The sequence below is a fragment of the Candoia aspera genome, chromosome 1, assembly GCF_035149785.1.
Source record: "Candoia aspera isolate rCanAsp1 chromosome 1, rCanAsp1.hap2, whole genome shotgun sequence".
Lineage (NCBI taxonomy): Eukaryota > Metazoa > Chordata > Lepidosauria > Squamata > Boidae > Candoia > Candoia aspera.
Genome location: NC_086153.1, coordinates 313,664,715 through 313,681,559, shown reverse-complemented (window position 1 = coordinate 313,681,559; position 16,845 = coordinate 313,664,715). Strand labels below are relative to the sequence as shown.

At 41.0% G+C, this 16,845-nt stretch overlaps 1 protein-coding gene across 5 annotated transcripts in view; it reads left to right on the top strand.

The window, feature by feature from the left end:
- Nucleotides 1-7,181: 7,181 nt before the first annotated feature.
- CDC42BPB (CDC42 binding protein kinase beta) overlaps nucleotides 7,182-16,845 on the top strand; it is a 125,101-nt gene continuing 115,437 nt past the window's right edge. For 2 of the 5 annotated variants that reach the window (XM_063290364.1, XM_063290362.1), the window contains exon 1: nucleotides 7,183-7,929. In XM_063290364.1, coding sequence (XP_063146434.1) covers nucleotides 7,752-7,929 — 178 coding nt within the window. In that variant the 5' untranslated portion in view covers nucleotides 7,183-7,751. Of the gene's footprint in view, nucleotides 7,930-16,845 lie in introns of all 5 variants that reach the window. The other 3 variants (XM_063290366.1, XM_063290363.1, XM_063290365.1) reach the window with 2 other exon arrangements.

Below are 16,845 nucleotides of genomic sequence, written 5' to 3'. Positions count from 1 at the left end.
TGACCTTTCTCCTGTTTTGTTATTGATATTCTAGTGTTAAACCCTGCTATAATTCTGCAGCTAGTTTTCTGGATGTTAAGATATGGAGAGGGGTTTTTTTAGTCTTGTATTGTAAAGTCATTGTAGTAAAGGTAAAGGTAAAGGTTTCCCTTGACATGAAGTCCAGTTGTGTCCGACTCTAGGGGGCGGTGCTCATCTCCGTTCCAAAGCCGAAGAGCCGGCGTTTGTCCATAGACACTTCCATGGTCATGTGGCCAGCATGACTAAATGGAACGCTGTTACCTGCCTGCTGAAGCGGTACCTATTAATCTACTCACATTTGCATGTTTTCGAACTGCTAGGTTGGCAGGAGCTGGGACTAGCAATGCGAGCTCATCCTGTCATGCAGATTCGAACTGCCGACCTTCCGATCGGCAAGCTCAGCAGTTTAACCCGCAGTGCCACCGCATCACTGTACTGTCTTGTAAATAATTTCAGTTCCTTGCATCTCTGCCTTGGAATATTTTTATAGATGAATAATCTAAATGTTATAAATCAACATCTACAGGAAGGCAAAGACTCCTTCAAATTGATGTCAGCTCCTGGTGACTATATAGACATGTCCATGTAATTTTCTTGGCAGCAAGTAGGAATTGTACACAATTCTTGCTGGCCCTGCAGTTTTCTGTAGTAGAGAGATCTTTTAAAATCACACCTATTTAGTTGGCATGGCTTTTGTACCAAGAAGGTAATGATATTCAAAAGGAGAAAATATAAGGGTGCTATTACAGCTTTAGCTTGCATGCTGAAGTTGCCAGAGATCATCCAGTCCCCTCTGCTCACTGCAGCTCATCCTGCCTCATGTGCTCCATCAGAGCCACGGGAGAAGATTTTTCAGGGAGGGGGAGCTTCTGTTTTTTTCCCCATTGCCAACCCCCAAATCTTGTTCCTCTTTCTCAGGAAGGATGAGGAAGAAAAAAAATCAACTCATATTCCCTGCTCAAAAATAATAATGGGACAGGGAATCCAGATAGAGGCTGCCATGTATAGGGAGACCCACCTTCCCTGGTTTGGCAAGTAATGACGGCAAGAAACTTCCACTGGTCCTAGTTTCTAAGTGAAAGAAAAGGCTACTGCAGCCTCTCTGAATAGGATTTGTGGGCTGATGGGCTCGATCAGGGTTAAGGAAGAAAGGGTTCCCTGATGGAGTTTACGATGTTACACAGGCCCATTCTTCCCCATTATCACTTCTTGTGGGAAAGCCTGTTATAGCAACTCACAATCAAGATAGCAAGATTCTCAAAGATTCAGAGAAGGCAAATGTATCGCAATAAGCAAAGGTTCGGTTTCAGTGCCTGGGAAACTGGGTATACAGTATAAACCTTGGACCTCATTTACTTGTTATTAATTGTATTTCTCTGGTTTTAGTCAGGCAGGGTACAAAATAAACCAGCCAACCAACCAACCAGTGAGTATGTTAAGGAAGAACCTCCCTGTTTTCTTTGTCATCATTCTAACAGAGTCTTAGTTTGATGGGGAAGATGCTAGTTGCTTATTTGATACCACAAAAGAATCAATCTCTTCTTGTGCAATATTTTGGACATATTCATTTTCATTCCCCAGGTCAGAGAATTCTATCACACTTGCTGTTCCCATGGTCAGTGTGAATAATACTGGTAAAATGAACAAATTAAAGCTTAATTTCTCAGAAGGGGAAACTTAGCATTGTGTTTTGACTGTTCTTGTGATTTTTACTAATGTATTTGAATTTCACAACACACCTTGATTCCATTATTTTTGAAGAAAAATAATAAATGATAAAAAGTGGGTGATTGGTTCCCACATTGTGCTGTGCCATCACATGGCTTGTCTGATTTTAGCTTGGCTTGTAAACCATGGTTTATGTCTCAGTGTGTTGTGCTACCAAGAAGTGTGCAATATCTTTCAAATTCACAGTGTTTCAAATATGAAACACCCCACTTGCTTTGTCTGACCTTGTCAGGAGTGGTCCAATGCTGTTCTGAAAACACAATGGTACTCAGTGGGTACATGAAAAACAGTGCAGTGCAATGTCTGCTGGGCACAGTGTGTAAGTGCAGAACTCATGTCCCATAACTGCAGAAATAAGAGGTGCAATTTTTGACAGTCATATTCATGATTCAATTGCAGGCTCTAGCTGTTCTCATTTGCACATACCATTTGCATATGTCTGTGCAAATCTGAACCAGTTTGAACTGTTGCTCCTTCTGTATCACACATTTTATGTAGGTGTTTCTAAAAAAGAAATCAATATCATGTTATTCCTTGGGGCAAGTGGGGATCTTTCCATCATCTTTAGACTACTTTCCAATCTTTAGTAAAGTTCAGTACTTAAGATCTTACTAAAGAACATGATCTAGTCAATTTCATTACTGCATTTAGTCAGTTTCACAATACTGTAGTGGTCCCTGCTCATAGACATAACAGTCACCTTCCCTCTAGGTGTATCCCAAAGAAGTACAAAAGACCCATCATAAAAGCAAGAGGAAAAATTATTTCTGAGGGAAAATATCAACAGAACACTTTAGAGCATGTGTAAATTCTGTTAGGGTTGCAGCCATAACATCTCTCTAGATATACTTCAGAACTGGGAAAACCAAAAGTGAAAGCACCAATATGTTTATAAATTTATTAGGTGACTTTGATCACCAGTCATTAACCTAATCTACCTCTCAAGGTTATTGTGAGAATCAAAAGAAGACTGGGAAGAGAACCACATAGGCTGCTTTGAATACCTGGATGAAAAGCAGAACATAAAAGCAATTAAATAGAGAAGCTCAGCAGGTTTGTATGAATGGAAATGTTGAAATTGTACTCAGTCTTCTCTGATGTGGAGGGAAAAAGCCAATATTATCCATTTACTATTACATAACTGTGAATAAACACACAAAAAAACAGACATATCTTGCCACTACATTTCTGAGTATTTCCTTTAAATCCATAATGTGTTTTAAGTGGCTTTCATAACAATGGATGGTCCTATGCCAGTTCTCAACAGGCAGCCAATTGAACAAGCAATAGTGGTTTTCACACATTGTCCCCTGCTGTTTTGTTGTTTTTGTCTTTGGCCAAAGTACAGTGTTCACATACTGCTCCCCCCACCCCCGCTTTAGAAGGAAAAAAAAAAGAGGCAACCTTTTCAGTATGCTAGAACCTTTCCTGATTCAAGCTTATCACTGATATTAAAAACTCATGTAAGGTTGCTCTGTTGCAATAAAAACTTCAAGAATGAAACAGAGGATTATACAGTGTGCCTTAATTTAATCAGGCACCTCACAGGCAATCGGAATACTTTAGCTGAGGGCTACTGAATGGGCACATTATGTATCTCGAGGTGAGTGTTTTCAAGAACACAATCAAACATTTAAGGTGTACACTTCTTTCCAAGGTATCTGCACTATAATATCTTACATTCATGCTTGTTGGATTATTGGGTGGAGGGGAGAACAGTGCTACTTTCATTTCTAAGAATCCCATGGCTTTAGCTTCAGCTTAAAAGAAAAGAAGGGGAAGGAGAAGGCCCTTATGTCAGCTTATGGGAGTACTTATACGTGTGCTGCAAAAGTGCTGCTTTTAGAATAGCCTGAGATATTCTTGCAGTTTGTTTGACCACAGCAAAGGCAAGCTGGCTCTTTCACCCAAGACTGTAGTGCCAGATTTCTGAAAAAACAACAGAGGACTCAAGGGAGGTGGGAAAGATATTACCTATAAAATTCAGCTTTATCTCCTATGAAGCTGAACCTGAGAAGCTGGGTAGGAGTGGGTAGGTGGTATTTCCTCTGCTGAAACTATTTACTTGTCTATCAGGATGCAATGAAGGGAAAAGAAGAGAGAGAAACAGAGCTACTACATTATCTTTCCTAACTATTCCAATCAGAGGCTTCCCTTTTATCAACTGTCACATGACAACAATGGTCACGCTGCCTGAAAATTTATGAGACTGCATTCCCAAAACATCTCAAGGGCACCAGCAAACTGCTGTACAACCTGAGTAGTTTCTGCAATGTGGGGACTGGCGTTTCTCAGTTTCCCCATTGGTTTCTTTAACTGATTAGTCTAAAACCCATGATCGCTGTGGGTGGACTTTCCTGAAGCAGTTTCCTGTTGCCATCTAACACAGGATATCACCCTTGTATTATCTACCAAATTTCTTGGAGAAAAGCCAAGAACAAAAGGCTCAGACTACACCTCAGTTTAGAAATCCTTTTTGAAAATTTACTTTTAAACATGTGAACTTTGAGGAATATTTCAGGAGAGTGCTGATGAATCCTGCAGAAATTGTTTTGTTTACATAAGGTTTAGCAAAAACAGTTTTAGAAACAAGTTATAAGATACAAATAAGGAAATCATGTTTGTATTTTTCCACTGAAAAATCAGGCAGGAAAAAGGAACTGTTGGGACATATTTTTCCCTTCGTAGCCAGGTCACTTTTATTTTTAGCATTCACCTCAGATATCAGCACCACCCCACTCCAAGCCTGCATAGTCGATGATTCACAAGGCTGAATGCAGGCAACCATTGTGTGTGAGGATTCCTGATTTCTTCATTCCCAGACAGGCAGCTGAAGCAAAATAGTTACTGAGCTTCTCATGGGCTGACTAGCATTGGAACATTGCATCACAAATTATGTATGCATGGTCTTAGAAAACTACTTGAAAATGTGACATTATTTTGAATTATGCAGACCCCATGTTCTTGAGGCCAGATGGTCTGCACACTGTACTACTCGTGGGTTGTGTTATCTGTAATTTGTTGACTAAAGCACAATTGACCAGATTCATATGTGTACCAGGTAAAACCAAACAAACCACAATGTAGCTAACATGATGTACTGACCCAAACCATTGAATCCAAAGAACTTCAACAATAAAAGATAGGCAATAGTATGCAATCTTTATGCAGCAGTAAGATTTTTAAAGTTTTTAAATATATATCCATATCTCAACTGAAATAGCTGATAAGTAACACCACAAGTATGCTATTTGTGGCTGATTACAAGCTTGTTTAGGTTTGTTGTGAACCCAGTTATTGTGCTATATAAACTCAATTGCTTAATAAGATGTGTGAAACCATCTAATTACAGCTCATTCCACAGACCATGATAACCTCAATAAATTTAAGGTATAGCATCTGGATCAAAGGGATTGAAGGTGGTAAGTGTATAGATCTGAATGACAGGGATTCAAAAGCTTGAAACCTCCGTTTAAAAAGCTACAAGAACAGTTAAAGTGGTACCAAACTAATGGCACTGCATGCAGTTGCTATCTACACTTTCTTGCTAAACATGTTGTATGAACACAACCTAGCAACTAACCCATTATCACAACTTCCAGTTAAGGATGTCCAGGAATCTTTGTAAGAATCTCAAGATAACCCACAAACAATTATTTTAGTTTCTCTAGAAATGACAATTCTTAAATTCATTTTGAAGACCCAGCTCTGTATTTTAAATAATCTCTAACACTTTTAGTATTTGGGACAGACAGTCCAGGATTGGTGATAGATGTACTTTACACAGGGAAGATCTCAGACTATCATGTCAATAAAAGTGGTACGAATCATAGGAAGGATCTCAGCTTGGACCCCTAAGAGGTGCTGCAAGTCAGATTAGACAAAACAGTCCAATCCGTTACAACTTCGCAGGTTACTGTTATACAAGAAACAAGACTTGTGATACGTACCAATTGCTGATCCTTAACAGTATGCATATGTTTGCTTGTGGTGCATTTGATTTTTGTTTGTTTGTTCTCTTTATACTATTCTAACTGAATGAGGTGGTACTGGGTTCTGAAACTGTCCATTTCTATACCAATTTTTGAAAATTGTATTTCATACTACCCTTAGATTTTGAATATTTAATGGTTGATTCCCTTCAGTGAGGAAAATTATAATGAACATAGTAGACATTTTGCTTTGCAGTCTCTTAAAAAGATAAACCTAATTAACATAATCCTATCTTTATTTGGGTTTTATTTCTGCTACACAGTGAACTACAATTCAGTATAGCATGTATGGTAACCCAATCTAAGTTGTTAGTTAATAGGTTGTGTGTTATATGAACTCAGAAAATTGGACCGAATAGATCATGGGTAAGCATGTAATGTGAAAACAGCCTAAGAAGATAATCCCACTTAATTCAGTGACTCTTGTTTTCAAATAAGTGGGAATAGGAAAATCAATCTGAATTTGTGAGCATTTTATAGCATCCCCTCAGAAAAGAAATTACCCTCAGATATCCACAATTTGACTCAACTAGATGGCACCATCACCCCTACTTGACTAATCTTGAAATCTTAATCAGAGTAAGATCTTCTTAATACTTAGTTGGCAGACCACTAGGAAATCTCATCAGAGTAGTCTGGACAGAGATGTCAAAAAAAGTATCTTGGAAGAGGGAAGTGGAGGAAAGAGTAAGTCCAGCTTTCTACAGCTGTGTGACCAAGAAAGTTTTCACAAAATGTACTTTGAAAATCTTCAGCAGTTAAATTAGTGCTACCAGATCCGGGCTGCAAAAATCCGAACTAGACGACAGCAAAAAATACAAACAACGAACATTTTGATGCCGTATAATGGTTGTCGGTATTTTTGCGGATTTGGTAGTTTGTTAAAATCTCAGCGGTTCACTCAGCTGATGAATCATAGAAAACTGCGGGTGGGTGCCCACTATGGAAATAGGTAAGCCCAATGCTATTACTTTGCTATAAAAGATCTAGTCTATGTTCACACAACGCACTGACCCACGAACATCTAAACGATGTTAACTGAATTTACCCAAGTGCCTGGGTTTATCCAGTTCTTATAAACTGGATGCACTTATCAAGGAGTAGTAGTAACTTATAACAAAGCTAAAGCATTCTGGGGCGTGGGAGCCACGAATATGCTGACGGGAATTCCGGTGCATTGCTTGTTTCAATCCACTTGGGAAAGGGAAGGGTTGGGATACGTGACGAAAAAACGGCTGGGTTTGTTTTTCCCAAGGGCTTCCAGGTTGCGCAATTAGCGAATCTGCCGAAAGGTTTCTTTCCTACGTTCCATCGCGGCTCTCATCCCTCCCTGATCTTCCTGTTGCCCGGATGGTCACGGCCAGTGGGAGCGTTTCTCTAGGAACTACGGCAAGAGGCGAGGACCAAGTCCTTCCGGCTTCTTACCAGGCCACTTTCCCAGTCCTCTCGCCGAGTCCGTTCCATGCCGCTCCCAAGCGCCGGAGGGGGGCGGGGGCGGATGGGAAACGGGGCTGAGTTGAGAGAGGCGGCCTGCTTTGGGGACCGGGGGTAGCTTTGACCACCGGGATGACTTTGCTGCACCACCTTCGCAGCGGCGACCGTCGCGACTGAAAGACAGGGCTTCATCTTCCTCCTCCTCCTCAGCCGTTGCCAGGCGAAGTGAGAGGGCGGGTCCGAAGGGGAGGGACCAGCCGATGGACCAGCCGGGCCTGGAGCTGAGCCCAGAGGAGCTGCTCTTCGGAAAGGCCTCGCAAAATGTGGGCGTAGCGTGGAGGCGAAGCAGCCCCTAGTCTTGCCGGGCCCAGGGCCCCTCATCGCCCGTCGGAAGGCGCTGAGGGGGGAGCGCCTGGACAGGCGGATGCCGCCGCAGCTGCCCAGAGTCTGAGGCGGCGGCTCTTTCCTCCTCCTCCTCCTTTCCTCCTCCTCGGCTTTCCTCTCCGCCTCGCTCGGCCTCTCCCTCCTGCCTTGACCGACCAGCCGCTCGGCTCTCTCTCCTCACCCGCCGCCACCATGTCGGCCAAGGTGCGGCTGAAGAAGCTGGAGCAGCTGCTGTTGGATGGGCCCCGGCGCAACGAAAGCGTCCTGAGCGTTGAGGCGCTGCTGGATCTCCTGGTCGGTCTCTACACCGAGTGCAGCCGCGACTCACCGCTTCGCAGGGACAGGCTCGTCTCCGACTTCCTCGATTGGGGTAAGAAAGGGGTATGGGGGAGGGTAAGAGAGCCGGGTTGGGAGTTTTGCTGGATCGCAGCTTGGCGTAGCTTGCGAAAGGGCGCCTTCCTCTCTGGTCGAACCTGGTTGAACTCAGTGCGACTTGTTTCCGAGTAGGCATGGATACGACTAAGCCTGTTTGTACTACGAGAGAAAGCGAGAGCGCCTATCTGTTAACAGGAGTTTGAGATTATCGGGTTGGGTAGTTCGTGGAAACCTGAGATGGAGATGTATATAAGGATAGATTTGGTTGCTGGTCCTTGGGGAAGGTAAGGAGGAAGAAGAATTACTGGGGTAATTAACAGGCGCCTAGGAAAAGGGGCGCATCTCCTGTCAAATTGGCTAAGATAGCTAGAGAACTGAAGATATTACCTGATCATCGGGGACAGGTTCACTTTTAGGAGACTGGGATGGCAGAGAAATTAGATACTATTTTGGAACAGGGGCTTAGTAGATAATAAAGTGGTGGTTCAGTAAGGAAACGGCAACAGTGCACAAAGAGAGAGCTATTTCTGTTATAAAAGCTTACAGAGCCAGTCATGGGTATTTTTGGTGAGAAGTATCTCAGCTTATTGATTAGACATCTGTTACGGACTTTGGGAGTGGTAACAGTGAGGATGAAGGAAAGTGTCTTCACTCAGGGATGACTGATGTGAAGAAAGGAAGGAAGATAAAGCATTGGCTGCATCAAATTACAAAGAAGGAAGAACCAAAGTATTATCCAAGCTAGGAGAGCATTTTTTTTTTGATAATCATTCATAATGACGTACAGTTGCAGAAACTTGTATGAATTCAATGGTAGCAGTGCTTCTGGACACAAACAGGAGATGTAAGACCAGGGGACACAGTATGAGTTCACCTTGAATTATGGACTTTGTCAGTCTGTGTAATTTATAAGAAAAAGGTAAAGTTAGAATAGTACTGGCTGAAGGTGAATTAAGGAGAAGAGGATGTGAATGAAAGATATGCTGCTTCTACAAAATTAGAACAGACAGTATTTTAGGGCAGGAATTGTTGACATATGGAATAGCTCCAGCACTCCTGTGATCATAAAAGGGGAAATAGTGAACTAAGTCTAGCAAGAACTATTTATTAGGAACTTTGTGAAGGAAAGAGTCCCCCTTTTGGGGGGAGGTGGGCAGTGATAGAAAATTGAGAAATAAATAAATAAATAAATTTATTGATTGATTATCCTTCCTTATTATTTTTATAAATAACTCAAGGCAGGGGACATATCTATTACACCTTCCTCCTCCTATTTTCCCCACAACCACCACCCTGTGAGGTGTGTTGGGCTGAGAGAGAGGGACTGGCCCAAGGTTACCCAGCCGGCTCTCATGCCTAAGGTGGGACTAGAACTCACAGTCTCCTGTTTTCTGGCCCATTGCCATAACCACTAGACCAAACTGGCATATTGTTGGCAGTTTAAGAAAATGGGACTAATCAACACAGCCCAGGGAGCTCTTGACAGAAGTATTGTATTTATCTGAAATGAGAAGTGAAGCAAAGTCAGAAGACACTTTTATATTCAAAGCTGTAGGAAGGAAGTGTTCACATCCTAAAGGTGACAGTTCAGACTGTCATCCTGACTAATATGGGGGGGATGGATTAGATTCCATTAATAGCACAGCCAGATGGACTATTAGGAGAGATGTGGCATGAATTCGCAGCTAGAATTAGTTTAAATGAAGAATTTTTCTTCACTGTATCCTGGAGAAGAATTTGGGGTCAGTGCTACTTACAGTAACTGAGGAATCCATTGCACCTTCTTGGTGTGCTGTAATATTGGAGGCTCCAAGGAATCTAGTAACAGGGTAATGAGGTGGAAGGAAAGGAAGATAAATGTTTGAACCTCTCCATTCCCTTCCTGAACTTTTGTTTTTAAAAAATTAATCCTTCCATTACAAGCATATAAATCAAATAATAAAGCAAGCAAGCTTAGAATCCCCAGTGTGGCTCCCATCAACACATTCTTAGTGCTCAGCAACCTTCCTGCCTAATTTTCTAGATTATTTTGATTAAGAAAATGGATGGGGAGTTAGCATGCTGCAAAACAAAGTGACAGGCTCAACCAGAACCTGATTTTCCCACAAAACCTCTGAGTGCCACATAAACTTCAGAGGCATTCTTAGAAAATAAGATGGTGGTAAGCTCAACCTTGTGCATTGCTTGCATCTATCTTGGCAAGTGTTTTGTTAGAGTGCTGGCAATATCTGCTCAAAGGCTCAAATGCTTAGTTCAAAAGTCTGTGTCCAATGCTAGTTTAGAATGTAGTCTTAGGATGCAGTGGACCCATACCAGAATGCTTCTTGTTGGCTTTTCTAATGATCAGATCTCACATTGGAAATTGGAGGAGGTATTTTACAATCCAAGGTTGGAAATTCCTTGCAACTTTTTTTATTTGTTAGATTTATATCTTGTCTTTTCTTCAGGAGCTCAGAGTGGCTTATGTAGCACTCCCAATTTTATTCCCTCAATCCTGTGAGGAAGGTTAGGCTGAAAGGGAGAGAATCCAACAGAATGGATTTAAACCTGGGTCTCCCCAGTCTCAGTTCAATATATTTATCAGTACACAACACTTGCTCTCTTAGAGAGTTACTTTTCTAATTTAGAATTTATTAATTTAGAGATTATTAAGATGGTTATTGAAAATATGACAGTGAAGTATCATTGGCCTAGTGCCAGGTTAAGCTTATCCTGACCTGGATAAGACAAGAAAGGAAAAGCAGGTAATCATGTTCCATAAAATACACCTTCTTGTACTATTGTACCCGCTGTCAGGGTTATGTTTAGCAGCAAGTATTCAGAGGAAAAAGTTATGTCAACCCTTTTTATATATCTTAAGAATCATTCTATGGTAACCAATACAGTCCGTGTATGTATGTATGTAGGTATATACATGGTTAATTTAGAAAATGTTCCTGATAAGAGGCATGATTTTGTAATATATCAGTTTAGTGTTCAGTTCTCAAATGCTGGACATTACTTTTTTTTTAAATGGATGGAGTACTTCTGACTGTGTCTTTGTTTCTGTAAATTCAATCAACATAATCACTGACCAGCATAAGATAATAACATATGGATTTACAAAATTTAGCTGCAGATTAACAGCTAAAATTTAATAATAGCCTATGCTTACTAAATTGTATAGCAAGTGAAATAATGACCCAGAACGTGAAAACTATTTTGGAACTCAAAACTATAAAACTAACACTTACTGTACTATAACATGTAAGGTTAATTATTAATTTAGCTTTAATTAAACTTACTATATAAACTCACTTCCCCTTTAGTTAGTGGAGATTAGGGTTCTTTTTATTAGAAGAGTGTTTTTTTTAAGTATAATTTCTGTAGGAAGAGGTACATATGAATATAAGTGATGAGGAATATTTTACTTGTCCTTAATGATACTTAGTACTACACTAAAAAATCGGAGAACATCTGGTGTTCAATTTCTGAATGGATCAGTGCTTTTTGTTTTACATTAACCCACTAAGAGGATTCACTTCCTGCAGTCATCTATTGACATCAATAAGCCCTTTAACTGAATAATTAAACACTTCTTAACATCTACTTTGAAAGCTCATAGAATTTATTAGTTTTGTGGCAGATATACATTATACTTTCATCATAGTGGATTCTTTTTATATTTGTATAAGCAGTTGATATGTATAAATTGCTATGTTCCATTTTGGAGACTGTTAATTTGCACTGGATGACAAAAACATTCATTTCTAAAACCAAATACTTTCTAATTTTGATTTTATTCTTATAAGCTCCATGCTGATATTGGACTAGTTCAGTTTAGATACTAGCTTAATAAACAGAGATGTGTGCACGCATAATGAATTGTTTTGCAAAAATTGAAAGGTATGTGTGCACCTCTGTTAGAAAGAAGTATGTTTTAGACTATTTCCTTAATATTTAAAAAAGAATTTGTTTTAAGAGGTGGCCCAGCTATTATGTAACTCTCCATTATATTACTAGCGCTTCTAAGGCAACAAGGAAATGCTAAATAGTTCAGTATCCTGAACTTTTTCAATATATTGTCTTGCAACTATAACAGCTATTCCCCCACAATTACTTCTTTCCTTTAAGAAATACACTTACTATATTTTTTGTCTCTTGTCATATTTCATTTAACTTAAGTTATATTATAGCAGAATTAGGAAATAGTTGAACATTAAATCACATCTTGATGCCAATGTTTGCTTTAGTAACTTTTGCCAAGATACATAAAATGGGGAAGTTTGATTGCTCAGTAGAAGGTACGTCCCTTGGATTTAGAAGATTCCAAACATTATTCTAAGCAAAATGAATTAATAGGCTAATTCAGTACAAAACAGCTTCATATACTTTAGTGGGATGACTGAAATATATAATAAGTAACAGCCTTTTGTTTTAGTTTAGGGAAGCAGAATTAGAAATAAAATCACTTTTGTAGTGAATGGTGGGTTATATATCATATGAAAGGACAAGATGAAAATATCAGTACACTCAAGTTTAGAAAACTGTAAGTATTCATATGACTAATGATTTAGTCATCAATATAAGTTCATTTCTTCAGCAAAGGATGCCATGAGCTAAACCGTGAAGGGCCACCCAAGACGGGAAGGTTGTGACAGAGGTCAGACTAAGTGCGATCCCTGGGGAAGGTAATGGCAACCCACCCCAGTATTCTTGCCGTGAAAACTCAATGGATCAGTACAACCAGAGATATGTCGGTATACCATCGGAAGATGAGACCCCCAGGTTGGAAGATGGTCAAAATGCTACTGGGGAGGAACAGAGGATGAGTTCAACTAGTCCCATACGTGATGACGCAGCTAGCTCAAAGCCGAAAGGACGGCTAGCGGCTGACGGTGTTGGTGGTGAACAGCGAATCCAATGTTCTAAGGATCAACACACCATTGGAACCTGGAATGTAAGATCTATGAGCCAGGGCAAATTGGATGTGGTCATTGGTGAGATGTCAAGATTAAAGATAGACATTTTGGGCATCAGTGAACTGAAATGGACTGGAATGGGCCACTTCACATCAGATGACCACCAGATCTACTACTGTGGACAAGAGGACCACAGAAGAAATGGAGTAGCCTTCATAATTAATAGTAAAGTGTCTAAAGCAGTGCTTGGATACAATCCAAAAAATGATAGAATGATCTCAATTCGAATTCAGGGCAAGCCATCTAACATCACATTGATCCAAATATACGCCCCAACCACAGATGCTGAAGAAGCTGGAGCAGTTCTATGAGGATCTGCAGCACCTACTGGACAACAGGCCTAAAAGAGATGTTATTTTCATCACAGGAGACTGGAATGCTAAGGTGGGCAGTCAAATGACACCTGGAATTACAGGTAAGCATGGCCCGGGAGAACAAAACGAAGCAGGACATAGGCTGATAGAATTTTGCCAAGACAACTCACTCTGCATAACAAACACTCTCTTCCAACAACCTAAGAGATGGCTTTATACATGGACTTCCCCAGATGGACAACACCGAAATCAGATTGACTACATCCTTTGCAGCCAAAGGTGGCGGACATCTATACAGTCGGTAAAAACAAGACCTGGAGCTGACTGTTGTTCAGATCACAAACTACTTCTTGCACAATTTAGGATCAGACTAAAGAGATTAGGGAAGACCCACAGATCAGCTAGATATGAGCTCACTAATATTCCTAAGGAATATGCAGTGGAGGTGAAGAATCGATTTAAGGGACTGGACTTAGTAGATAGGGTCCTGGAAGAACTATGGACAGAAGTTTGCAACATTGTTCAGGAGGCGACAACAAAATACATCCCAAAGAAAGAGAAAACCAAGAAGGCAAAATGGCTGTCTGCTGAGACACTAGAAGTAGTCCAAGAAAGAAGGAAAGCAAAAGGCAACAGTGATAGGGGCAGATATGCCCAATTAAATACAAAATTCCAGAGGTTATCCAGAAGAGATAAGGAATTATTTTTAAACAAGCAATGCGCGGAAGTGGAAGAAGACAATAGAATAGGAAGGACAAGAGACCTCTTCCAGAAAATTAGAAACATTGGAGGTAAATTCCAGGCCAAAATGGGTATGATCAAAAACAAAGATGGCAAGGACCTAACAGAAGAAGAAGAGATCAAGAAAAGGTGGCAAGAATATACAGAAGACCTGTATAGGAAGGATAACAATATCGGGGATAGCTTTGATGGTGTGGTCAGTGAGCTAGAGCCAGACATCCTGAAGAGTGAGGTTGAATGGGCCTTAAGAAGCATTGCTAATAACAAGGCAGCAGGAGACGACGGCATCCCAGCTGAACTGTTCAAAATCTTGCGAGATGATGCTGTCAAGGTAATGCATGCTATATGCCAGCAAATTTGGAAAAGACAAGAATGGCCATCAGACTGGAGAAAAATCAACTTATAATCCCATACCAAAAAAGGGAAACACTAAAGAATGTTCAAACTATTGAACAGTGGCACTCATTTCACATGCCAGTAAGGTAATGCTCAAGATCCTGCAAGGTAGACTTCAGCAAGTCATGGAGTGAGAATTTCCAGATGTACAAGCTGGATTTAGAAAAGGCAGAGGAACTAGGGACCAAATTGCCAATATCCACTGGATAATGGAAAAAGCCAGGGAGTTTCAGAAAAACATCTATTTCTGTTTTATCCAAAGCCTTTGACTGTGTGGACGATAACAAATTGTGGCAAGTTCTTAGCGGTATGGGGATACCAAGTCATCTTGTCTGCCTCCTGAAGAATCTGTATAACGACCAAGTAGCAACAGTAAGAACAGACCACGGAACAACGGACTGGTTTAAGATTGGGAAAGGAGTACGGCAGGGTGTATACTCTCACCCTACCTATTCAACTTGTATGCAGAACACAGCATGCGACTTGCTGGGTTTGAGGAATCCAAGGCTGGGGTTAAAATTGCTGGAAGAAACATTAACAATCTCAGATATGCAGATGATACCACTTTGATGGCTGAAAGCGAAGAGGAACTGAGGAGCCTTATGATGAAGGTGAAAGAAGCAAGTGCAAAAGCTGGCTTGCAGCTAAACCTCAAAAAAACCAAGATTATGGCAACCAGCTTGATTGATAACTGGCCAATAGAGGGAGAAAATGTAGAAGCAGTGAAAGACTTTGTATTCCTAGGTGCGAAGATGACTGCAGATGCTGACTGCAGTCAGGAAATCAGAAGACGCTTAATCCTTGGGAGAAGAGCAATGACAAATCTCGATAAAATAGTTAAGAGCAGAGACATCACACTGACAACAAAGGTCCGCATAGTTAAAGCAGTGGTGTTCCCCGTAGCAACATATGGCTGCGAGAGCTGGACCATAAGGAAGGCTGAGCGAAGGAAGAAAGATGCTTTTGAACTGTGGTGTTGGAGGAAAATTCTGAGAGTGCCTTGGACTGCCAGAAGATCAAACCAGTCCATCCTCCAGGAAATAAAGCCAGACTGCTCACTTGAGGGAATGATATTAAAGGCAAAACTGAAATACTTTGGCCACATAATGAGAAGACAGGACACCCTGGAGAAGATGCTGATGCTAGGGAGAGTGGAGGGCAAAAGGAAGAGGTGCCGACCAAGGGCAAGGTGGATGGATGATATTCTAGAGGTGACGGACCCGTCCCTGGGGGAGCTGGGGGTGTTGACGACTGACAGGGAGCTCTGGCGTGGGCTGGTCCATGAAGTCACGAAGAGTCGGAAGCGACTAAACGAATAAACAACAAACATAAGTTCATTTGCTAAGAAGTGAGACATCGGAATACACAATTGTACAGAAGTACGATATTCGGATCTGAAGTGGACAACAGTGCTTCAGATCCAGTATAGGAACCGTGTTGGCAGAGTGCTAGAAAACATTTGGCCCAGGAGAGATCAGAAAAGTCACACACCAGGCATTTCTATCAAAATAATTTTATTTACAGAAAACAAACATATTTAAAGGCTGTTTGCTGAGAGGAGAGATTTCTCTCAGCTGCATATTCTCTGCAAGCCTACACAGGAGGGAAACTGAAACTAAAACAAGTTCAGGCAAGTTCCTCCCTTAGGCAATGCAACCATTAACACCTGAAAAGGGGACAATTAAATTCAACCTCTTCACCTGGCCAAAATGATTAGTTACCATAGTAACCTTAATCTGTAGTAGAAAACATATTAACACACTGTTCCTGTACTTATTGGCTGCTCCTTAGAAGAGCTGCATTTTTTCCTACACAAGCTCAAGAACATACACACTTGAATTAAGGAGGCCAAGTCAACCAAATCAGTGGTCAGACATATATATATATATTTTTTGGTTTTCCAAAGATTCTCTATTTCATTTATTTCACCAGGTTTAAATGTCACTTTAGGAGGGACGCGGTGGCGCTGCTGGTTAAACCGCTGAGCTGCTGAGCTTGCCGATCGGAAGGTCGGCGGTTCGAATCTGCGTGACGGGGTGAGCTCCCGTTGCTAGTCCCAGCTCCTGCCAACCTAGCAGTTCGAAAACATGCCAATGTGAGTAGATTAATAGGTACCGCTTCGGCGGGCAGGTAATGGCGTTCCGTGTAGTCATGCCGGCCACATGACCATGGAACTGTCTATGGACAAACGCCGGCTCTTCGGCTTTGAAACGAAGATGAGCACTGCCCCCTAGAGTCGGACACGACTGGACTTAATGTCAAGGGAAACCTTTACCTTTACCTAAATGTCACTTCAATCATGCCTGAGATTGAGAAGCTCATAGACGTCTCCATTTAATAAGATTAAAATTAAAATATTATGGTGTAAACGTAATATATAAAATGATAGCATAATAAGTAATATCTGAGAAACAACCTCGATACCGTTCATACTAGGAGAGAGGAAAATATCCACCACTAGCAGCTTCCAAGAGGCTAAATTAAACAATAATAACAATT